Below are 25,760 nucleotides of genomic sequence, written 5' to 3' on the forward strand. Positions count from 1 at the left end.
GCTACATAATCACTTCTCCATGTTCCTGCCTTGGTAGGGAGTTGCCTCAACAGTACTGATTCGAGAGCAGAGAGCACGGAAAGTCAGATGGAAGCCTTTCCTCTGATAAGTTAAAAATAGGCACTTAAAGCCATCTTGTTAGAGGAGTGAAATTTTTAAAATGTTTTTATTGATTTCAGAGAGGAAGGGAGAGGGAGAGAGAGATAGAAACATCAATGATGAGAGAGAATCATTGATCGACTGCCTCCTGTGTGCCCTGACTGGGAATTGAACCGTGACCTCCTGGTTCATAGATTGATGCTCAACCACTGAGCCACTCCAGCTGGGCAGGAATGAAAATTTTTAATTAAAGAATATGGCCCTGGCTGGGTGTTTCAGTTGATTGGAGCATTGTCCCTTGCAACAAAAGGTTTTGGATTTGATTCCCGGTCAGGGCACATACCCAGATTGCGGGTCCAATCCCCATTCAGGGCGCATATGGGAACAACCAATTGATGTTTCTCTCTAAAAAGAATATCTGTAAGCCCTTCATAACCCTGAAGCAGTTATGGATATATGTCTTTTATGTGACTTAAATAAGTAAATCTGTGCACATGTACATTTGATTATATGAAGAAGTATCATTTTCTCCAGTGGTGCTGCTGTATTTATTTGATTGATTGGTTGGTTGGTTTACTGGTTAAGGAAAGCTTTATTGATGGAGAAGGTGCCAACCAAGAAGATGAGCTCTATGCTGCTGTTATGTCAAACACTAGAGGCCCGATGCACAAAAATTCGTGCAAGAGTAGGCCTTCCTTCTCCTGGCTGGCCACCAGCTTCCCTCCGTCACCCAGGACCTGGGCTTCCCTTGCAGCCCTGGCTTTGTCCAGAAGGTCGTCTGGAAGGATGTCCAGTCTAATTAGCATATTATGCTTTTATTATTATAGATATTACAGGTTTCTCTCTTGGATGTATCTTCAGAGCCTGTAACATACTAATAAAGAACCTTAGCAGTTGTAGATCTCAAATATTTGGACAGTGAACTTGATTTTTGGCAAGAGCCCAAAGCTATTTAGAGTTAAATGCAGAGGAGTAAGATGGGTGTAAGCTGGTTAGTGCCCTTTTGGGTTCAAAATGAGGTATAAAGATAAAATAATGAGACATTTTCTTCTGTGACACATAAGCTTCCTCCAGAGGAAGAATTTAAGAGTAGTTTTAAGCAAGAGCAGCATGCTTGGAATAAGGTCTAGTTTCCCATTAGGGCACTTGGAAGGATTATGTTCATATGAATGCTTGACCTCGGGCATGTAAAGCAAAATAATCCGGACATCCATTAACTTGGTGCCATGACACCTTCCCCATAGGACTGTTGTAAAGATGAAATGAGATCATGTTTGTAAGCTCTAAGCCCCTGTGTTTGGCATACGGTAAGCTCTCAATAATTGTTAGCTATATGTCATAATAATAGCTTTATAATGGTACCTAAGGGTAAGGAGAGCTCTTAATGAAAGTTATAAAGATTCAGAAAGCATTAAAATGGTAAGATAGCTGGGTTTATATAATAGACAGTAGCATTTCTTTAAGGATACATTTAGGGTAAACACTATAACTAGTTTTAATGGTCATAACTTTGCTAACAACTGAGACTGTTTTCTGAGAAGTTACTGAGATTTTCTAAGTGACTAGATTAATCTCAACAAAATTTGATTTTGAAATATTATTCTAAGCTTCTCATTACTGATATAGAGATATAAGGGTTTCAATGAAGTCAGAGACGTTGTTATGTTTGATATCAGCTTTTAAAGTGTGGTATTTTAAGATACTATAAGCTTGCTGGATTTATAATCTTACGGATATTTGGGAGTAGAAAATAATCTAATTGATTATTTTTTGCATATGGAGTATATTTAATGCCTTGCTGTATTATTAAAGTAAAAATTATTTAACTCAGGATTTGAGATTCTTATTATTAAAGTGGCAAATATTTAATGACCTCTGATTTGAAAAGAACTCAAAACCATGCATCTATAGCTGTTTTCTCCTCATCGTTGTATACATTTTATAGCATACAATTTAGTGCCTTAATTATAAGAAAAGATAAACATCTTTTTAGTTTTATAGCTATCTTGATTAATTTTTAGTGTTTTTCTCAGTAAAATACTTTCAAATTTATATTTACAATTTATTTTAGCTTTCATCTTAGCAAGGCAGAGAGACAGATGTCATGTGATTTGGTTGCTGTTGGCAAGAAGAGTGAGAACTTCCATCCAGTGTTTGAACATCTTAAATCAGCTCAGAATACTGAAAACAAATCTACAGGAGAATTTTCTAAGGAAATCATAACTGTAATTCATCAAATTAAAGGTTGGTATATTTTGCACATACGTTAGGGATAACACAAGAATAATGTACTGACTTTTCATGAGATATAGGAAAATATCTGTGATATTGTAATAGTAATTCATATTCATTATCAGCTAGATCATTAATTAGGAAATCGGTTGAAGAGAGTAGCAAATATTAATTCAAGCCTAGTTGTTTATTTAATTCCTAGAGGCCCAGCGCACAAAATTCGTGCATGGGTATGGTCCCTAGGCCAGGCCTGCAATCAGGGCCATCTTCCCCAGCTGCCCTCAGCCAACCCCGCCCCCCACTGCCACCCACCCCCCAGTTCCCTGTTCGCCATTGGGTGATTGGTGCGTGACAGCCGGGGGGGTGGGGGGGGGAAGGGATCAAGAGGTTGGCTGTTCCTGCCCGCTCACCGGCCCCACCCCCGCAGTGGGTGGCCATCAGGCTATCAGAGCCTGCCAGCCAGGGAAAGGGACCAAGAGGTGGTCAGTGTGCCTCATAGTGCCTGGTCCAGCAGTTGTTCTGGTCATTTTGCCGTTGGGGTCAATTTGCATAAACAGTGCAAATCCTATATAGGAGCCTGATGCATGGGTGGGGGCCAGCTGGCCTGCCCTGAAGGGGGTCCCAGATAGGGGTGGGGGGAGCCCCTTAAGGGGTGGGGCCACCTTGGCAGGGGCCACCCCCATCAGGGTAGGGGTTCCCGCTAGGGGGCGGGGCTGGCCTGGGCAAGGGGCTGAGGGCGGTTTGCAGGCCAGCTATGCTCCCAATCAGGGTGGGGGTCCCTGCTGCGGGGGGGGGGGGGGAGCCAGCCTGGGTGAGGGGCCGCCAGGGATTTGCAGGCTGGGCATGCCCCCATCAGGGTGGGGTCCCCGCTAGGGAGCGGGGCCAGCCTGGGTGAGGGGCCTGGGGTGGCTGCAGGCCAGCCACGCCCCTAATTGGGATGGGGGTCCCCACTGGGGGTGGGGCCAGCCTGGGCAAGGGGCCATGGGCAGTTTGCAGGCCAGTCACATCCCCAATTGGGGTGGGGGTCCCCGCTGGGGGGTGGGGCTGGCCTGGGCATGGGGCCTGGGGCAGTTTCCAGGCTGGCCAAACCCCCTCCCCCCACCCCCAGCTTTATCAGGAAGGATGTCTGGAAGACGTCCAGTCTAATTAGCATATTATCATTTTATTAATATAGATTATTTTAAAGAGTACTAGATTCTCAAGGTAGCATGACACCTAGGCCTAGCTATGCTTTATATGTAGTTCCAATAACCTGGCGCTTCAACTCATAGTAGATTATAAATCAAAAGTTACAAAGGGAGAGGTTGGCTGCTGCAAAAACCTGTGAACTGAGAGCAGCAAGAAACAATAACTGATAACAGAACATGAAGGAGGAAGCAACAAAAACCAGATATGAAACTTAAGAAATCTGGTGACATTCTTTTTTTTAATACTCTTTTTAAAAATAGTTTTTCTTGATTTCAGAGAGAGGAAGAGGGAGAAAGAGATAGAAACATCATTGAGAGAGAAAAATTGATTGGCTGCCTTCTGTACACCCCCTTCTGGGGAATGAGCCCACAACTCAGACATGTGCCCTGACCAAGAATGGAGTCTGAGACCTCCTGGTGCGTGGGATGACGCTCAACCAACTGAGCCACCACACAGGCTGTATTTAATGCCCATGAGGGCATTACAGGACTTTGTGCCAGAAGGATGATGCTTAGTGATCAATAAAAGATTCCAGTTTGATTTGGCATACTTTATAACATTAGGGAGTTGTATAATAAATAAAGATTTGCATTGACTCATTTCGTTATGCTGGCCAATTTCTATTAATTGAAAAATTTAGTCATGTAGAACAACTTTCCTAAATGATCCTGCGTAAATAAGGTAATTATGGGTATTATAAACTAGACACCTTTGAGAATTCCAAAATTTTTATTTTATATATCTTACTAGATAATTACATTAATCTTTTCTTACATTCATAAAAACATATTTCAAAAAAATGAATTATTTTCTCTGCATCCCTCAAACTATGGCATATATTTACTTTGATGTACTAGTATAAGGTCTGAAACAATTTGCTTTCTTAGTTCTAGCCCCTCTTACCCAAAGGAAGTGTGATTCTTGGCAGAAAGGGAGCTGGCATTGCAGAAAAAATCCAGGCGATTGTCTCAGAACAATAACTGCAAGTTAGGAAAAATGATTGCTTAAGTAGCGTTCTGATGAGTCAAATGTATTATCTTTCTCTCCTGTTAAAAGCCTGCAGCATAGCTGATTTCAGAATGTCTTCATGAACTTCAGTTAATGTTAAATGGCATTAGGAGGCCTTCTGTGATATGTAAACATAACATTTAGCATTTGTTCAGAATCATTTTTATATTTCTGGGTTGTTTTTCGAGTTACTTTTCACTCGAGGTGAACTAGAGCTTCTCAAATACAGTAGTTCTTGTCTTGGAGAAGAAAGGTCCTCACTTTGAGAAAGCTACTGTCTTTTCCCCCAACAAGTAAGCAGGCATGTCAAATAGGAACAGAATCTATGGGTTAATAAATCAGGTATGTTACTATTGCTTGGGCTTGAGAAAGCATGGGAGCACTATGAATACTGTGGAATGTTTAGGTCCCACATATTTTCAAGAGAACACAGTTTGGATGATTTTTAATCCTTTCTTCGTGTGCTTATATATATAATCTTTTAAATGCAATCAGTTTTACAATGAGATAAAACTTCCTTTTTTTTTCCAGCAAATACTTCTTCATCATCTGATGTTACTTTACATGAGCGTTTCTCAAAAATACAAGATTCACCAGCTACAAAAGGTGCAAATGAAGTTCAATTGAAATTAGATCCAGAAATTTACAGGTAATGGTTAATTACTATATGCCCTCTTAACTCATGTGAATAAGCCTCAGAAGAGATGCGGGAAGGTGCTGCTTCCTGGGCTTGCTGTAGACTCTAGGACTGGATTTCCTATCTAAAAATAGGACAAACCCAAGCAGGTACTGGGGCCTGTGCACTGTGATGGGATAGTTGTACTGAAGCCATCGACTAGCATTGTTTAATGTGGAGGACTTTGGAAATGTTTTCCTACCTAACTTTGATTCTGCTGTGTCTATAGTAATTGCCTACTGAAGTTATCACTGGAAGAATGAAAGACAGTTGTTGAGCCATTGAAATCATGGGTTGCTTCATGTGCTCAGAAATGGCTGTTCTGAGAACAGCTGGATGAAAGCATATATGTCTTCTGCTACTGGCACCTGTTTTGTGAGCTGAGTTGAAGCAATGTTAGAATGCAGTAGATCACTGGAGTAAAGTTTAAGTTTACACAAACTAGTGATTTGAGAACCACTAAGGTGTCACTGGGGGATGTTCAAAGGATATGAATGTCTTGGGAAACTGCCACATAGATGAAAAACTACCTCGTGGCAAGTTTCTTTTGCTTCCTCCAAGACACACCAGTTTTGCTTCAAATTCCATTCTGTAGTAATGGAATGAAGGTATCAGTATATAACATAATCATTTGATTGTAATATGCCTTTATTATTTTAGGAAAATAGATATGTGTTTGGCTGAGCTTCGGAATAAACTAAATACGGTATGTGGTTCAGAACAGGTAAGTGCATACAATTTTTGTTGCGAGATTATTTTATCGTTGGCATACGGAATGGAAAAGGAAACGGGATGGTGAGTAACAAAAAGGGAGTTAAAGTAGATGAAGAAGAAGGATTGAGATCTAAGAATCTGAAACTTACAAAGCTCTCCACGGGATTCTAGTTATTGGCCAGGTTGCAGAAAGACAACTTACAAAAGACAAAAATATTCCCTAAGAGAGACAGTCCCTAAGGGCGACTGCTTTGTAAAATTGACACAAAATTGTAACCTTTAATATTCATTCCAGACTTTACACTGAAAAGCTTGTAGAAAGTATGTTTGATACCTAGTTTTTCCAAAGTAGTTGCATAATGTATTTTTAAATCGTATGCAGAGTGAATGCAAAAGAACTTAGTTTTATTTGATATTGTCCTTCTGTTTATTGTAAAATGTGTGAAAGAGTATATGGAATATGAACAAGCAAAATAATGGAAATAATGCTGAATTTTTTTTATTGTCACGTGTTGTGTGTGGTGGTTCCCACCCCAGACCTCCTGTCACCCATTTCTTGGCTAATTAGAAAAACTGTCATAACTAGCCAAGCGGGAAGAAACCTGGCTCTTGTTTTAGAAGTATATTAAGTTCTAAAAGAGCTGCTGGTTTATTCACTGAGAGTAAAGAGTTTTTCTTAAGGGAGATTTTAATACATTTCTGATAGAATAAATAAATGTTTTATTTGTGAATGGTTACAATTTTTATTGAACTTATGGAGATAGGTTAGTTTATTAAATAAATGAAATTTTCAGAAAATTTCTACTTATCAAAGTACTGTAATCAACTTAAAGGGAATTTGAGGGTTTTTAAAAATTAGAGCCTAAAAAAATCCTCTACTCTAACCCCTTAACACAAAAATCTGGTTTGGTCATCTTTTCTTGCAGTCCTACCTTTAGCATTTTACCATAGTCACTATCATAGGATAGGCAGTTCTCCATGCTTTTTTTCTTTTTACTTAAACTGTAATAACACTCTTTCTATGTAAAAAGCTCTGAATTCCCCGTGACCTTTTATGATTGAGGCTCTTAAGTTTCAATTAAATTTTTTTCAAACACTTTAATAAACGTTTTTATAACTTCCACATTAGCATAATTTAAATGCTTGTACATTATTCCTTTGATTTAAATTTACCATAAAATCATTCTTCCCTTCCCCTTTAATTTTTTTATATTTAAGTTGCTTTTCATTGTTTTTTGTTGTTATTTTAAATATAGCCTTTGAATATATTTGGGTAGATAGCCTTTTCTTTGGAATAGAGTCCCAGAAGTGGGATTCCTGGTTCAATGCCATAAGCTTTTCTTACTCAGTATCTAAAAATATTTTTATTAATTTACACTACAATTAGTTGGATGAGTACAAGATAACTTACTTAGGACTTTTGCTTAAGGTTTTTTTTAGATATGGTCATTGTGCAACTAACAGTAATGTGAATGGTTTGTCTTCTGTCAAAATTCCTCAGACTCAGGTCAAAGTAATAGATCCAAATGACCTACGACATGACATTGAAAGAAGGAGAAAAGAACGGTTACAGAAAGAAGATGAGCACAATTTTCACATAGATAGTGCTGCAGAGAGGTAATCAGTAGATGAAAAACATCCTGTTATCAGGGAGTTTTTGGTATTAGCGTATATTTTTCAATTATTTTTGTGTGGTGATAATTTTAATTTTAGCATAAGGATTTAATCCTTCCAATCTATTTTATATATTTAGGTAGAATCTATTAAAATGTTTCAAGTTATTCACTGATCATCATATGCTGTTTGATTTAAATAACAAAAATTATGAGGAGTAAGTGAATATTGAAGGTCTTGATAATTCGAGAAAAGAGTATAACAGTTTTTTTAAATATTAGCAAGAGCTAGGACCAACAAGTTTATGGATTATTTGGCTCAAGCTGATTCAAACTCAGACACATTTTGCCCTTTAGATTCTGGTATTCTTTGAATATTGCAAAATTTGCTGAGGTCAGTGCAGTTCTCTTCATGAATGTCTGACCATGAAACAAGCAGGTGTAGTAGAAAATGCAAGGAGCCCTAGCCAGTTTGGCTTAGTGGCTAGAGCGTCGGCCTGCAGCTGAAAGGATCCTGGGTTCAATTCTGGTCAAGGGCACATGCCCGGGTTGCGGGCTCAGTTCCCAGTAGGGGACATGCAGGAGGCAGGAGACTGGAGTTTGAACCCCACCTCTGCCAGTTTGTAAGCTCTTGGGCATACTTGCTTAGTTTCCTCTCTAAAATGAGAATAATCAATTGGCAATGGAGAGGTTAGAATAGCAAATGGGCTGGTACATGCAAAGTACGTAAGCCTTGCCATGGCAAATTGATTGGCAGTAGATTCTTGTTTTTCTTTCCCATACTTATGCCTCTTTTTAGGGACTCTGAGTATTGTAGGTTGGCCCCAGTTCATCTCTAGTTTTAAAAACTATGTGGAACTCATAGCAACGGTGGGACTCCATGTGATTATGTGGTGTAATTGAATGGGACAAAATTTCCAGTTCACCCCAATAGTTCTTATACTATTTGGATCTCCCAGAAAATGTGAATATATGACTAGAAAGGGCAAATGCTAATTACCTTTCCATGGTCCTTAGTGTCAAATTACTGATATTTGACTAGACTTTTAAGTCTATGATTAACTAGGTCTTAAGTCAGAATATATGGAGTTTGTTTAAAACTGGACTTGATTCTGACAATAAGTTTGGGACCAATTAAAAGATAGCAAAACTGTGTTGAGGCATATAAAAAAATGGAAAGTAAAATAGTAGCTCGGCCAGCAAGGCTCAGTGGTTGAGCGTGGACTTATAAACCAGGAGGTGACGGTTCAGGTTGCGGGCTTGGTCCCCAGTGTGGGGCATGCAGGAGGCAGCCAGTCAATGATTCTCTCTCATCAGTGATGTTTCTATCTCTCTCCCTTCCTCTTCAAAATCAATAAAAACATGTATATATTTTTTAAAAGTTTAAATCTCATTCCTTGGTAGGTGAAAGTGACCCAAGCTCTCATGCTTTTCTTGACTCAGCAAGTGTAAGAGACTCAGTGTACCAAGAAAGAGGATTTTAAAAACAGTTAAGATAATCAGCAAATAAAGACCATGGAATGCTTCAGAATATATCTTCACACTTTGAGCACTGAATTCAATGCCTGGCTCTGTAGTGACTGACATTAAACAATTTATTTTGTCTCTATTTCCTCAGCTGTAAAACAGATAAGAATTATACTTACCTCACAGTGGTGGTTAAGACTAAGTAGAGTGATGCATGTAAGGCACCGAGTCGCTGGTCAGTGATACATATTATTAATGTTAGCCTTGAGGATGGTGCTGTAGCATGCAAAGATTTTTTCCTGCAAGATGTCTTTTGCTGGGTCAGTTGGTGGTGTAGTGGAACCATGAAGTTTTTTTTTTTTAATTGAGATGTTGCCATAAAATTCACCCTTTGAAAGTGAACGAACAATTCAGTATTTTTTTTAGTATACTCACGAAGTTGTATAACTGTTACCACTATCTAATTCCCGAGCATTTTTATCATGCCCAAAAGAAACCCTGTACCCATTAGTTGTCACTTCTTATATGTCCTTCTGCCCTGCCCCTGGCAAGCACTGATCTACTTTCTGTCTGTTTTGACTATTCTTGACATTTCATACCATTTCAGTCATCTAATATGTGGCCTTTTGTAACTGTTTTTATGTACCAAAATGTTTTCAACGTTCCTCTATGTAGCATGAATATTCCTTTTATGGCTGAATAATATTCCATTGTGTGGACATGTCACATTCTGTTTATCCACTCACCAAATTGATGGATATTTGGGTTGTTTCTACTGTTTGGCAATTGTGACTAATGGTGCTGTGAAAATTTGTGTGCACATTTTTTTGTGGACATATGTTCTCATTTTTGTATACCCTTAGGTTTGGAATTGCTGGGTCATTGATAACTTTGCTGAACTAGAATTAACTTTATAGAAATCTTTTATTCATATATTCAACAAATATTTATATATTTAATTTCTATGTTCTAGTCATTATTTAAGCACTGGGCATACAGTGAAAAGCTATACACCAAGCATTTGCCCTCATGGAGCTTATAATTTAATTGTAAGAGAAAGAAAAAATAAATATATTTCAGTCAGGGTAGGTAAGTAAGGCAGAGAGGAACTTTAATAGAGTGATAGTGTGTTATGATTTTACTTACAATAGTTATGGAATACACTTATGTTTGTGTGCTTTTTAAAATTGAGCAGGGATGTGAATTATGTGCATTAGCCATAGGGTTTCTTTTGAAGGGATAGTGCAAATGTGAAGACTTTGAGGCAGAATCACACTTGCTCTTGTCTAAGGATTAGAAAGGGGCCAATGAGGTTGTAACACAGTGAAAAAGGGAGAGAGTTTGATAAGACCAAATCACAAAGGACATTGGAGAACATGAAGACTTTGTAATTACTTTGAGGGAGATTAGAAAACATTTTGGTTTCTAATCCGAGAAGAGACATAATCTCATTAAATTTTAAAAGGATCACTGTGCTTGTTGGGTGGAAAATGAACTGTAAGAGTAGAGGAACAATTCTTTCATGTAAAAAAAAATTAGAGGCAGGAAGGCAGAGCATGGTAGGGTGGAGCCATTGGAACCAGGCTCCTTTGATCTTACTCCAGATAGCCCCTGCACATGGCACTTGCCTCGTAGTCCAAGATGAGCATTTGTGCCCTAGCCATCATGTCCACGTTCCAGCCTTTTCTTTAAAGACTTCCTGGAATTTACATGTGATACTTTGGCAACATTGGTCTTAATTTAGTCTTCTGGCCATGCCTAGCTGCAGGGAGGCTGGGAAATATGTTCTTTAACTTGGACACTCATTTGCCTGGTCAAAAATCAAATATAAAAATTTATAAAAGTTTTATTGTGGTAAAATATGCATATCATACATTTTACCATTTTTAAGTGTACAGTTAATTGGTATTAGGTACATTCACAATGTTGTGCAACCATCACCACTGTTCACTTCCAGAAGTTTTTAATCTTCTTAAACAGAAACTCTGTACCAAGTAAACTCTAACTCCCCATACACCGTGCCCCCAGCCCCTGATATTCTTTCTGTCTCTCTGAATTTGCCTATTGTAGTTACATGTATATATGTAAGTAGAATCTTACAGTAATTATCCTTTTGTGTTTGGCTTATTTGACTTATAATGTTTTTCATCCATGTTGTGTCATATGTCAGAGTTCTATTCTTTTTTTAAAATTTAATTTCTTTATAAAGCGGAATGATATTCCATTGTATGGATATCCTCATCTTGTTTATCTGTTTTTCTGTTGATGGACATTTGGGTTTCCATCTTTTGGCTATTGTGAACATTGGTGTAGTCATCTTTTTTATTATAGCCACTCTAGTGGGCATAAAGTATTATTTAATTGGCATTTTGATTTACATTTCTCTAGTGACTAATGCTGTTGAGCATCTTTCCATGTGCTTTTTGTGTCTTCTTTGGAAAGTATCTATTCAAATCCTTTGTCCATTTTTAAAATTGGATTCTTGTATTTTTATTTTTGAGGTGTAATAGTTATTTATAATTCTGGATACTACTCCCTTATCAGATAGGCACTTTGTAAAGAGGATATTTTAAATAAAGTCCATCAAGTAGTAGAACATGCTAGCAGTAAACAGCTGAAAGAATATAACAAAGTTGAAAAACAAAAATATAAGACATTCTTAATTTAACTAGTCAGAGATGACCACTATTAATGTTTAGTACATTTTCTTTTCTTTATTTCTGGGCATATATGTGTATATTTTAAATAATTGAAATTATCCTTATGATGTGGCTTTGCACCCTATTTTTTGATTTACTATCATTATCAGGAGTATTTTGACAGAAAATAGGGTGGGGTTTTTGTTGTTTTTTTTTACATTTCAAAAAAATCCGAATGGCTAATTCATGTCAGGTTCTGGGGTCAGAGCTAGGGCCACAAAACAAAATATCCACAGTGTCTCCTCTGAAGGGATCAGCTTGCAGGGTGAAACAGACAGGTGCCCCAGCAGTTACACATGCAAGTGATCGGGTAGAGACCTGAGATGCTACATATGCACTTAGCAGGGGTGCCTAGGCCACCATAGAGGGGTCTGGGAAAGCCTTCCTGGAACAGGTGCAAGTGGAGCTAAATCTGGAAGTTGCTCTAAGTTAGAAGGAACTTACCACAGAAGGAAGTGCACATGCAAAGGCGTGGAAGCAGGAGAGACTGTGCCAGGAGCCACATGCAGCTAAACGTTCCTGAAGCTCAGTGTGCATGCTGGGGAGGGAGAATGGAATTAAGCATCCAGGCAAGGCAGCAAGGGACAGAGCAAGAAGGGCCCCAGGGATCATGATGAAGAGTGTGGATTTTGTCCCCATGTCACTGAGGGACAGAGACCTGTGGGATGGACTGAAGCAGGGCCGAGGCAGTGAGACGGTTGTTCACTGTAGAGCAGAAAGGGTGTGAGGAGCACCATGGGGAGATGTGGGATGGAAAGGGAGAGGACTCCGAGGGCTATGGAAATGAGGCCCCGGGGCTGGAGGAGAAGCCTAGGGAAGGACCTCCCTCCCACATAGGGCTGCCCTCCCTCTGGGAAGAGCCCTTGTTGGCTTCTGGCCCTAGTGGTGAGAGTAGAGGGGGCTGTCCTTGGCTTCTGTGACCCAGCAGTGTCAGAGGCTCCTGCTCTGTCATGAGGGGACTTTGAGCCCATCACACACCTCATCTCTGGTGCTTTCACCAATAAGAGTTTGTCAGCAAGAGGGGTCCAGTGCTGCCAAAGGCTTGAGAGCAGTTATTTTCTACCCTCAGAAAATATACATTCTCATGGTTCCAAGGCATTAAAGCCCTCAGAAGGCCTGTCCTTGGACCCCAGATTGAGAATGCTGGTCCAAGGAATACTGTTTTACCCCTGTTGTTAACTTACACTCAGCTAAATAATGTTTGTTGATAAATGAAGGTTTTAACCTTGGAAACTATTTGTGATTTTAGTAGTGATAGATCATTGAGATTATTTTTACCGTTGTGCCACTTTGTCTCTGAAGGGGATAATTTGATTTTTCATGTTTATTTGTTAGATAAAAGTAAACTAAAAAAAGATTCTGATTTTCTGTCTCTCATTTTATTAGGAATAATCAGGTTTCCTGTTTTTCATCTCCTGATGATAGCTTCCCAAACGGTCAATGTGTTACAAGGTCAAATCCTGGAAAGTTTTTTCAGAATCTTTACATGGTAAGATTGCAGTTCTAAATTTTTCATTTTTCTACATTCTATCCTCCTCAGCTATATCTATGTGTACAGGGATCACCAATATTTTTCATAATGTCTATAACTAATGGTTCAGTAAGTATGGGTTATAATTCTTTTGTTTAACGTTAAGATTCTGTTGAGGCATATAATTATGACAGAAGAAATGGTCATCTCTTATTTGATTTAGTAGGATTTTATTGTACTTATTATAGTACTAGCTTTCTTTACTTAAGAACAGTGTTATTAAGGAATAACTTGCATACCATGAAAATTACCTTTTTTAGGTGTATGATTTAATAATTTTTTGTAAATTTACCAAGATGTGTAAACATTACCATAATCCAGTTTTAGAACATTTTTGTGACCCCAATAAGAGCCCTTATGCATGCTAACTTCTAATCTACTTTTTGTTTTTAAAGATTTGCCTTTTCATAGGGCAGTTCACAAATGGTAGCTGGCTTCCATAAGAGCAAGCAAGTAATGTCTAGAAAGACAGACGCCAGAGTGTGTTTGTAACCTAATCTCAGCTGCAGTATTCTATTTGTAAGAAGCAAGCGCACACTCAAAGGAAGGGGGTGGCATAGGGCCCTGGTCAGAAGTTGCCGGTAGAGTCCTCCCACTGGCCTACAGTAATTCATATCCTTTCACTTCCTTCCTCCCAGGGTCCCTGAAAGTCTCATCTCATTGCATGTATTTTTATGCACTTATTCAAATTTATAGACTTAGTATAAATTCAAGATGACTACTATGAAAAGTGTTTTATGTGACTTAAAAAATGTTTTTTAACTAATTTCAGAGAGGAAGAGAGAGATAGAAACATCAGTGATGAGAGAGAATCATTGATCAGCTGCCTCCTGCATGCCCCACACTGGGGATCAAGCCGGCAACCCAAGCCCTGACCTGGAATGGAACTGTGACCTCCTGGTTCATAGGTCAATGCTCAACCACTGAGTTGTGCCAGCTGGGCTGTGACTTTTTTTAACTGAGGAGAGAGGTAAGGGTATGAAAGGAATATTTGTGAGAAGTATAGACTCAAATGGAATAAAGAGAAGGTTATAAGACTATTAGAGGGCCGGTACACAACATTCATGCACTGGTGGCGGGGGCGGTGGGGGGTCCCCTCAGCCTGGCCTGTGCCCTTTAGCAGTCTGGGAGCCCTCAGGGGATGTCCAATTGACGGCTTAGGCCTGCTTCCCCCCACCCACTGCTGCGCTCGCTGTCAGCCTGGCTTGTGGCTGAGCAACTGAGTGGTGCTCCCCCTGTGGAAGTGCACTGACCACCAGGGGGCAGCTCCTGGTGGTGAGTGCACATCACAGCAACCAGTAGTCCTGCCATTCGGTCAATTTGCATTTACCCTTTTATTATATAGGATTATTTTGGGGAAAAAGAAGCCATCTTTCAGAATGGGCCCTATCTTTTCTGTTCCCATCAAAAGGTTCAGGTTCTTTGTAGTTACTGTCTTAATTCTCTGACTTCTGATAGTTTCCTAGTCATGGAAGGAGCATTTGCTCAAATAATTGATCTGAGCAGCAAAACCTGCCTCTTACAGTGTTGAGAATTTGTCGTCTTAGACATTAGGGATTCTAGCAACTCCTGATAATAATGGGTTGGTTTCTCTTCTGCATGCTTGAATAAATCCTACATTTTTAGTCCATTTTGTAAAAGTTACCCATTGTGTTATGCAGGAGTATATTTTTACACTTCTCACGTTTGTGAATTAAACTAGCCCTTCACAAACTAGCATGGTTTATGTGAAGGAAGTTGTATATATGTTCCTATAGTTAAGCTACATGCTACATGTTTTGTGTTCTTAATCCTGTACATTTAAAATGGGTGCTTAATGATAAAATGAAGTTTTAAAAGTAAACTTTAACATGTATTAACCCATGCTAATACTTTTTCCACACAGGATTATACTATGCAGAGTATCGACAAAATTACTCACAAGGCATTTGAAGTTAAGAGCAACCATCAAAACAGAAGGGGCTTTAGATCTTCTAAGGTATTGAGTGTTATTTTCCATTTAATTCTAGCTTTTGGTTTATGCTTTGAACATAATGCTTTAAGTAATGGCTAAATTCAAAGCTGTTTATAGTAGCTGTATTCTTTCTGGACACTTAGAGTTAACTTTAATCAATGTAATGATGACTTCTTTCCTCAGGACTTGATTTTCAATTTTTTTGTAGCCAGTGGAACATTTTTACAAATATTACATGGAAATACAAATACATAAAAAATACACAGAATGGCTTTCAGTGGGGAGGCAGGCCAGGTCTCAAACCCTTCTTCTAAGTCTGTCTCTTTATCTCTAAGACAAAAGTGCATAGCTATAGAACCTTCTCCAGGATTTACAGATATAAAAAACTCTGCCCACAAATAGACATGCAGCCCTCAAAGGCCTTCTGGATCGACCATCAGAGAAAGTTTCTGATCCAGGAAGCTTTGTTAAAGATACTCCATCACATTCTTCGTGTACAGCTATGTCTGATGTAAGTGATAGTTTTAATCAACCAGCATGTTTGATTATCCCGATAACCTCATCCCCCAAACGTAAGGGATACGAATATAGTGCAAAGTAGTGTATTTCTCTTTTCTTGCTCTCAGAAGTTGAAGTGCTTTTTAAATCCACCTGGACTGATTTTCCTGCTTATGATAGGTACTTTATTCATATTTTTCATTCCACAGTGTTTTCCCTCCCCCCCAAAAAGGAGAAGAATCTGAGGTTTTTGTGTGTGAAAGGAGCAAGCAGGCTGGACGGAGTAGTTAGCTCAGTAGGAAGTTGGTATGAGCAGAAAGGTATTATAAACTATCCTCAAACCATAGAGTAGGAGGGTAGCTGAGTGATCTGTTAATACCTCGCTTCTTGAGAGTCAAAATTTTTAGATGTCAAAAGATTTTTTCCACTGGGAGCAACACAATTAGTAGGCATTGAGTAGATAGCATTTTAGTCAATAGTTCACGTACCTAAACACATGTGTGACATTAGGTTTTCAAAAATAGCTATGGCCATAGAATATATAAACATGTTTTATACCATCTTTTAATGTCTTAAAATCATTAACTGAAAATGTTATGTCTGCATAGCTTAGAAACTCTGTCAATGGACTTTCAGATTTTAGTGCTTCCTACATGTTCTAATCATTGGTCAGATAAAGTTGATTGTAGTCTTTTTCTACAGTTGTTATGAGTTATTTCATGTTATCCTTCCTCCTTAATGAAAAGTTCATTAACATTAATTATAAATTTTTAAAAAATATATGCAATAATTTTCTTGACCATTCATTTGAAGCTGTGTAACATTATATGATTATTTGGAAGTCCACAATCCTTTATAGTAAAATAGGAGGAGGAAATAATCCTTCCTAAGAAAAGGATTGATTAAAATTTACTTTTTATATTAACTGGACTAATTCAAAGCCAGAATTAGTAATCACCTTATGAGATATGTAACAGTGGACATTGTAAATAGTATGTAAGTAGTTTTAACAAAATTACTGTCTCATCATAATTCTGTTTTACCTGAATTTTTTATAGTCTTAAAAAAATAATTGGAAAATAGGTGTGGTTTAAATACTTTTTATAAACTTATATACTTCTTTATGCATGACATACCCATTGTTAAATAATTGTGGAAAGAAGAATATACTTAGTTTTCATAATTACTCCATTATTATATACCATTTGTACATTTTCCACATGGGAAACACAACAATCCATTGTCATTTTACATCTATTGTAATTTTGGGCAGCCTTTTTAAGTATAATTCTTAACTTGAAAATACTTGCTAAGGGAATTTTTATGTTAAAGAAAGATTAGTTTTCCCTGGCTAGGTGGCTCAGTTGATTGGAGCATTGTCCCGAGCACCAAAAATATTGCAGGTTTGATTCCTGGTCAGGGCACATATCTATTTGCAGGTTTGATTTTCAGTCAGGGTGTGTTGGGGAGGCAGCCACTGGATGGTTCTCTCTCACATCAATGTTTCTCTCTCTCCCCCCGTCCCACTTCCTCTCTCTCTCAATTCAATAAAAACATATCCTCGGGTGAGGATTAAAAAAGAAATATTGGCTTGAAGGTACTGACAAGAATAAAGTTAAGAGAGTGTTTTTATTCTTAAATAGACATTGATACTTAATGCCTTCCCTCAATTTGTGATTTGATATATTTCACTATGAATAAAAGGAAAATTTCAGCTCATTAGAGGTTTTGGAATTTGTATTTTTCTTAGCGTGGTCAATTTCAAAATTATTTAACTTAATGATTTTAAAAAATGGTTTTATGTGAATTTTTAAATTTTTATATAACCCTTGGCCAGTGTGGCTCAGTTGTTTGGAGCATCATCCTGTATACCAAGAGGTGACGGGTTTGATTCCCAGTCAGGGCACATATCCAGGTTGCAGTTTCCATCCCTGGTCCGGACATGTGTGGGAGGCAACTGATCAATGTGTCTCTCTCTCTCTCTCTCTCTCTCTCTCTCTCTCTCTCTCTCTCTCTCTCTCTCTCTGTATCTCTCCCTCCCCTCCCTTCCTCTCTTTAAAATCAATGCAAAAAGTTTTATTTTTTTTTTATTTTTTTTTGATATTTTTTTAATTAAATCTTTATTGTTCAGATTATTACATTTGTTCCTCTTTTTTTCCCCCCATAACTCCCCTCCTCCCAGTTCCCGCCCCACCCTCCGCCCTCACTCCCCACCCACTGTCCTCATCCATAGGTGCACGATTTTTGTCCAGTCTCTTCCCACATCTCCCACACCCCTTTCCCCCCCAAGAATAGTCAGTCCATTCCCTTTCTATGTCCCTGATTCTATTATAATCAACAGTTCATTCTGTTCATCAGATTATTTATTCACTTGATTCTTAGATTCACTTGTTGATAGATGCATATTTGTTGTTCATAATTTGTATCTTTACCTTTTTCTTCCTCTTCCTCTTCTTAAAGGATACCTTTCAGCATTTCATATAATCCTGGTTTGGTGGTGATGAACTCCTTTAGCTTTTCCTTATCTGTGAAGCTCTTTATCTGACCTTCAATTCTGAATGATAGCTTTGCTGGATAAAGTAATCTTGGTTGTAGGTTCTTGGTATTCATCACTTTGAATATTTCTTGCCACTCCCTTCTGGCCTGCAAAGTTTCTGTTGAGAAATCAGCTGACAGTCGTATGGGTATTCCCTTGTAGGTAACTGAGTTTCTTTCTCTTGCTGTTTTTAAGATTCTCTCTTTATCTTTTGCTCTTGGCATTTTAATTATGATGTGTCTTGGTGTGGTCCTCTTTGGATTCCTTTTGTTTGGGGTTCTCCGCGCTTCTTGGACCTGTAAGTCCATTTCTTTCACCAGGTGGGGGAAGTTTTCTGTCATTATTTCTTCAAATAGGTTTTCAATATCTTGCTCTCTCTCATCTTCTGGCACCCCTATAATTCTGATGTTGGTACGCTTGAAGCGGTCCCAGAGGCTCCTTACACTATCCTCGCATTTTTGGATTCTTTTTTCATTTTGCTTTTCCGGTTGGATGTTTTTTGCTTCTTCGCATTTCAAATCATTGACTTGATTCTTGCGCTCCTCTGGTCTGCTGTCGGGCGTCTGTATAATATTCGTTGTTTCAGTCCGTGTATGCTTAATTTCTAGTTGGTTCCCCAATATAAGATCGAGGGTCTTATTAGTTTTCGTGTAGATCTCATTAAGTTTATCGGCAGCTTCTAAACAGTTCTTGAGAGACCTTAAAAGTGTGGTTCTGAACTCTATATCTTCCATTGACAATTTTGTCCTGTTTCTTTGTCTCCGCATTTTGTTATGCTTCCTTGGTGTACCCCCTAGTGGTCTTTGTTCGCAGTCTTATAGTTAAATCTTGATTGTTGTAGCTAATTCCAGGGAGGGTTTGACCTCCAGGCCAAGTGGCTATGAGAATCAGCTGTGTCAGCAGTGAGAGAACTTCTGTCCTCTAGGGAGGTGCTAATCTAGCCTTTGCCTGAGGCTATCCGGCAAATGCCTCTGTGCAGGGCTTGGGCGGGGCGGGTCGCACAGGATCAACAGGGTGGGCCGGCCGGAGAGAGCAGTTATGGCGGCTCTCAGTCCTGTCCCCAGGGGCTCTGCCTCTCTGAGTCCCAGCACCCGCTGCAAAGCTCGGAGAGAAAGCTGCACTCGCTCTGACGGAAGCCAGACAGTCCCGCTTCTCCCGTTTGAGTCTGGGTCCCTAAAGACTCGCCTGTATCTGGAGCTCAGAGTCTGCGACTCCCTCCCGATTGAAAACAACAACCGCGCCCTCCGCCGCCAGCCGGCTCCGCGCACTCCGCACCTCAGAATTTGACTTCAGCACTGCGCCTCCTCTGAGTGTCCGTGTGCGTTTCTCTTTCCTCCTAGTTGTAGGACTTCCACTCAGCCAGCGTTCCTGTGGTTCTGGGTGATGTCCCTTCCGTTTTTTGGTTTCACTTTTGAAGTAGTTGTTCAAAGCAGCAAACTCCGGCGTTAACCTATGCCGCCATCTTGGTTCTCCTCAATGCAAAAAGTTTTAGAAAAATAAGCTAGGAAACTAGTTTGAGGAAAATGTACTTTATTTCCATCATTAACCTCTTCCCTTTTAATATTTGTAGTGCCTAGAATCAAGGGCAGCTCTAAATACCAGACATTTTTCCATTTCTTATGCTAATAAAGTAGATTTGGAAGCTATAGTTTTAAGATTTAATTATTTTTTTCCTTTACAGGCCAAGTTTAGAGGTGGCAGGCTGCAGCGGTACGGTAAATCAGGCCTAGTAAAGAAGAGCTTGAACATTCAGGCTAAATATCAGCGTTTACGGTATGCTGGTTCAAAGGGATTTTTCACTAAAAAATACAGAGAAAGATTGCCGAGGAAAAAAAAGGTTAGTTGGATTATGATTCATTAAAAATACTGAGTGACTTTGGAACTCATAAATTATCTCTGATTAATAGATAAATTGGGTTTTTAATTTAATTTGACTTGGGAAACAACCTAGATTTCAAAAATACTCTTATTGTATAATAGTTGCAGAAAAACTTCAAGGAGCAGTGGTAATAGAGCTGTGAGACTGTTTAATCTGAAAATGCTTTTAGCTGTTATACCTCAAATATTTTGAATATAACAGCTGTTGAAACTTTTTACCTTAGAATATCTCCTCTATGATTCATTTTTGAAATGGAAATTCAGGTAGACTTTTAACTGATATATTTTAGCCTTATAAAATATGAATTATCTAAGTACCAAAAAATATTGAACTGAACTGACTGTAGAAAAAGGGTACATAATTGCAAAATATGCTAACTCTTCTTTTTCCCCTACTCATATATGCTTTATTTTGATAAAATATATAAAAAATTTGCCATTTTAACCATTTTTAGGTATACAATTCAGTTGTATTAATTACATTCAGAATGCTGTGTAAGCCTCACTATTTTATGCTAACTCTTCATGTTAATAAAAAGTTTCTTGCTCTGCTGGCATGGCTCAGTGGTTGAGTGTCAACCTAAGAACTAGGTACAGTGATGGCGAACCTTTTGAGCTCGGCGTGTCAGCATTTTGAAAAACCCTAACTTAACTCTGGTGCCGTGTCACATAGAGAAATTTTTTGATATTTGCAACCATAGTAAAACAAAGATTTATATTTTTGATATTTATTTTATATATTTAAATTCCACTTAACAAAGAAAAATCAACCAAAAAAATGAGTTTGCGTGTCACCTCTGACACGCGTGTCATAGGTTCGCCGTCACTGAACTAGGAGGTCATGGTTCGATTCCTGGTCGGGGCACACGCCTGGGTTGTAGGCTCGTTCCCTAGTGTGGGGCATGCAGAAGACAGCCTATCAATGATTCTCTCTCATTATTGATGTTTATATCTCTCTCTCTCCCCCTTTCCCTTCCTCTCTAAAATAAAGTATATTTTTAGAAAAGTTTCTTTACTTGATCATTTGAATTTCATACTCTTTTAGTTGTAGATAGATTTTATTTAAATTTGCCATATTGGTATTTGAAAATACAGCATCAATATGATATAAAATTACATTCTACATATTATATTTTAAGTGAGAATAATAGAATTATATCAGTTAAGGGAGGTTATTTTGTCAATATTTTTATTAATCTTTATTAATAATTATGGACGAATATTTTCTTCTGAGAAATGTCTGTATATTTAGTGTTGCTATCAAATAGTCCAACTGTGGTTTTATAAATTTGTTAACCATAAATGTTTCCTTAAATATTCATACCTGTGAAGCCTTTACACTGAGCTTGCTTTAGTGGTTTTAGTAAAACTTGTTTTTTAAAACATGGATCAATAGAATGGAGCTTACAGCTGATTTTTTTCAGTTTTCAAATTAGATATATCTTCTGAACTTCTCTCACCTCCTAATTTTAATTGAGCACCTTAGAAGAGGTTTCTAATTTCACTGTGTATGTCATCCTAGGTGTTATGAAAGCCATCTCTCCTTTGAAAATGGAGTGAAATTGCTATAATTTTCCCCTCTTATACCCCTCTCTGCTGTTGGACTGAGGTGCTGGCTTCTCTTCCTGACTTGTGTGGCAAATTTCTTTGCAGCAGATCTTTCTACATATTTATCCCCAATCACAGGTGGCAGCTTGCATGGTCTCAGGGAAGCTAGTCATTGATTTCCACTTGAGGAGGAAGGCTGAAGCAAGCCTTTCCCTTAACTTTATGGTTGAGTTTCAGGTACATGTTATGTGCTTCTCTTCTGTTAATTCTTTGCTGAACTTTGAGTGTTAGCTTCATTCAATTCCATTTTTACCTCTATTCTTGCCATGATTTGGGTGATTACTTGACTGCTTGCCTCAGCCAGTGCTTTCTATACACTCATTGGACTTGCTCCATTTCATCATTTTTGTTTTTGCCTCACCTTGCCCTGTTCCTAATGACCACCCAGTTCTTCCAGACCACGTTGACCTCGCTTAGCAGCAAATAGAAACCAGACGTCAAGCCTTCATCTTAGGACCTGATGAGTGTGTTCTAGAAGGAGCCACAGCCTGATATAGGTCTCTAATCTTTAGGGCTTAAGCTTTTTAAAAAATGGTGTGTGTTTTTTAAATATATTTTTATTTATTTTAGAGAGAGAGGAAGCAAGAGGGATAGAGAGATAGAAACATCAATGAAAGAGAACATTGATCGGCTGCCTCCTGAACGCCCCCTGCTGGGGATCGAGCCTGCAGTCCGGACATGTGCCCTAACTGGGAATCGAACTGTGACCACCTGATTCATAGGTTGATGCTCCGTCACTGAGCCACACTGACCTGGCTTTTTGTGTTATCTAAAATGTAGCAGTTATGGTTAATGGCCCTGTCCTGTTGCCTTTCACTGCCTTTTGAGTATGTTAGAGGTGGTCCCAATACACTGAATTTAAAAAAAAATCAGTTTCTTCTATTGTTTTTCTTAGACATAACCCTCTGGATGCTACTTCATATATCTTTGTACCGTAGCTACTTTGACATGGGTTTGTTCAGTCTGCCTATTGTCAGTGCCTGCAAACAAGCCACATCCAGGCTTTTATAGATTGTGTTGAACAAGGCATAACTCTACAAGTATGGCATGAAGTCAGGCTTCCTACTATTAGCACCCTACTTAATATCAGGGCTCCACACTCTCCTGACCTTCAGGAAAAGTAATGAGGCATTGCAGCAGCTCTGTTTCTGCCAAGGTCTTAAGGCTTATTGGGTGTTAGAGGTGTGTGTGCGTTTTTTTAAATATATTTTCGTTCTGGTTAGTGGGAACCAAGGTACTTAAGGCTTACTTGGCCTTAGAGCTGTCCCAGTAGTATTGTGCTGCAACCCCATTCTACGTGTATAAACTGATGATTTAGACCTATTATTCCATTTTACCTCAACTTTCATGCCCTAAAGAAAAGAGGTAGAGGCCTGGAGTCTTTGGTTTCTTCTAATGTTGCTTGCTTCCCCTTTCTCTTAGATTAGGGGCACTTTTGCTCAAATGGGTTACTGGGTGTGAGGTACCATTTACATCACTTTTCATCCCAAGTCCAGCATTAGAGGGAACTTTGAAGCTACTGTCCTGGAGAGAAACCTTAGTCTGAGCAGCAATTGTCCACTGCTTTGTCTTTTTTGCCCTAATAGGAACTTCATTCTTTTCATTGCTAGACCACCAGCTAGATTAATTAAGGATGTGTCATCAATTCATTAATCTAGGTACTCTAGACTTCTTCTCCCATGCCTCAAAGTCCACCAGGAAGGTTTCGATTGATCTTGTCTGGGCTTCTCACTCCATCACAGTATTGAGATTGCTGGGCTGATCATTCATGGCGTGGCAGTCTTGTGACGCTCAACTGTAGTGCGGTCTGGTTACTGTGCATCAGACGTGCTTCCTGTCTCCTATGTCCTCTTGTCCCACTAACCAGAACAATTGCGGCTTCCCTAAAACCACCTTGGTTCCCCAGCTGCCTACAAAGTAGTAAGATTCCCAAGCAGTATTAGGAAAGTACAGAACTGAAATTCTTTCTCGTCATTCATCATGCACTTGTCATATCAATCCCATCCTGGCACCCAAATTCCCTTTTATTGTACCTCTTTTCTATTGGATTCTGGGCTTAGGCTGAAAGATAAAGGGATTGTAGAAATGTCTGTTACCACCTGAAATAAGGCTGGTCTTTTTAAAAAATATATATACATTATTGATTTTTTTACAGAGAGGAAGGGAGAGGGATAGAGAGAATCAGAAACATTGATGAGAGAGAAACATTGATCAGCTGCCTCCTGCACACTCCCTATTGGGTATGCAACTAAGGTACATGCCCTTGACCGGAATTGAACCTGGGACCCTTGAGTCCACAGGCTGACACTCTATCCACTGAGCCAAACCGGTTAGGTCAAGGCTGGTCTTTTTAAAAATATATATACTTTTATTGATTTCAGAGAGGAAGGGAGAGGGGGAGAGAGAAACATCAATGATGAGAGAGAATCATTGACTGGTTGCCTCCTGCATGCCCCACACTGGGGATTGAGCCCTGACCAGGAATTGAACCCTGACCTCCTGGTTCATAGGTTGACACTCAACCACTGAGCACACCGGCTGGCTGGGCAAGGCTAATCTTTTATCCACTATCATTCACAAGTGCCCCTCTTTTATATTCTCTTCTCATCACAAAAAGTTTGCAGAAACTCTTGAGAGTCAGACTATGTACCAGAATAGAACAAAGGACTTAGCACGAATTTATGAGGCCACCTCTGGGAACAGTGCCTCTGAACACTCAGCAGTTGTGCATTTGGTTAGGAAGACCTGGAAGTCCTTAGCATCAGAGATTCTCCAGCAGTCAGTCCTCAGGGGCCTGTCAGCTGGGTACCTATCAGAGCTCTGTCTGTGGCTGGGAAGGGGAGAAAGGAGAAAGCATAAAGATGCTGCAGGAAGGAAGTTACAGACTGGGACTTAAGGCTTTTTGAGTTGAAAAAAACCTTGAAAGTCATGGAGTACAAAGATTAGAACAGGAACCAAGATCAGACAAATGAACAAAAATCAGTTATATACCTGCTCTGTCCCTCAAACTTGAAGTGTACCAGGATGCAAAAGTGTTGCATAGGAACATCATCTCCTTCAAACATTTATGATCTTGAGCCTCCAGTTTCACTATCTACTTCTCTGCCTTACTTATTTAGTGATTTGTTTCTTCCATGTATCCTTAAAAAAATGCATGCATTCCCTAGTGTTATATTCTTTTAAAATATATATATTTTTTTTATTATTAGTTAAGGTATTACAAATGTGTCCTCATCCCCCCCATTAACTCCCAACCTCCCCCCCACACACAAACTCATGCTCCCATCCCCCTGTTGTCCATGTCCATTGGTTTGGCTTATATACATGTATACAAGTCCTTCGGTTGATCTCTTCCCCTTACCCCCGCCCTCCCCTACTTGATTTCAGAGAAGAAGTGAGAGGGAGATAGAGTTAGAACATCAGTGATGAGAGAGAATCATTGATTGGCTGCCTCTTGCACGCATGCCTACTGGGAATCGAGCCCGCAGCCTGGGCATGTATCCTGTCTGGAAATCAAACCATGACCTCCTGGTTCATAGGCCAGTGCTCAACTACTGAGCCACGCCGGCCAGGCCCTAGTGTTATATTCTTTATTCTCTTCGTTTATTCCTTGTTTATACTTGCCTTGATTGCCCTCATCTTTCCCAAGGTTTTAGCCATCACCTCTGGTGATGTCTTCAGCCCTAACTACTCTCCAGAGCCCCAGATTTCCAGCTGCCTTCCAGATACCCTCACTTGGATATCCTGAAAATGCCTCAAATTCAGTATGTTCAAAATCAAACTTGTACTGACACATGCTACAGCATGGGTGACCCTTAAAAACATGGTGCTAAGTGACAGAAACCAGTCACAAAAGACCACACTGTATGATTCCATCTATAGGAAATGTTCTGATAAACCAAGCCATAGAGACAGAAGGTAGCTTAGTGATTGCTAGGGACAGGGAGGTGTTAAGGAGAAATGGTGTGTGTGTGTGACTATTAAATGATACAGCATGGTTTTTTTGGGGGGGTGAGAAATATTCTAAAACTGATTACGGTGATTGATGGTTGCACAGCT

The 25,760-nt window shown here is 39.2% G+C and overlaps 1 protein-coding gene across 5 annotated transcripts in view; it reads left to right on the forward strand.

Annotated features, from left to right (window-relative positions):
* Nucleotides 1-25,760, forward strand: part of BCLAF3 (BCLAF1 and THRAP3 family member 3) — a 60,530-nt gene that overhangs the window by 27,301 nt on the left and 7,469 nt on the right. For 2 of the 5 annotated variants that reach the window (XM_059678554.1, XM_059678555.1), the window contains 7 exons: nt 2,171-2,343; nt 5,059-5,176; nt 5,864-5,927; nt 7,419-7,534; nt 13,083-13,185; nt 15,113-15,205; nt 19,897-24,894. In XM_059678554.1, coding sequence (XP_059534537.1) covers nt 2,171-2,343; nt 5,059-5,176; nt 5,864-5,927; nt 7,419-7,534; nt 13,083-13,185; nt 15,113-15,205; nt 19,897-20,076 — 847 coding nt within the window. In that variant the 3' untranslated portion in view covers nt 20,077-24,894. Of the gene's footprint in view, nt 1-2,170; nt 2,344-5,058; nt 5,177-5,863; nt 5,928-7,418; nt 7,535-13,082; nt 13,186-15,112; nt 15,206-19,896; nt 24,895-25,760 lie in introns of those variants that run through there. The other 3 variants (XM_059678556.1, XM_059678557.1, XM_059678558.1) reach the window with 3 other exon arrangements.

The sequence above is a fragment of the Myotis daubentonii genome, chromosome X, assembly GCF_963259705.1.
Source record: "Myotis daubentonii chromosome X, mMyoDau2.1, whole genome shotgun sequence".
In the NCBI taxonomy this organism is placed as follows: Eukaryota; Metazoa; Chordata; class Mammalia; order Chiroptera; family Vespertilionidae; genus Myotis; species Myotis daubentonii.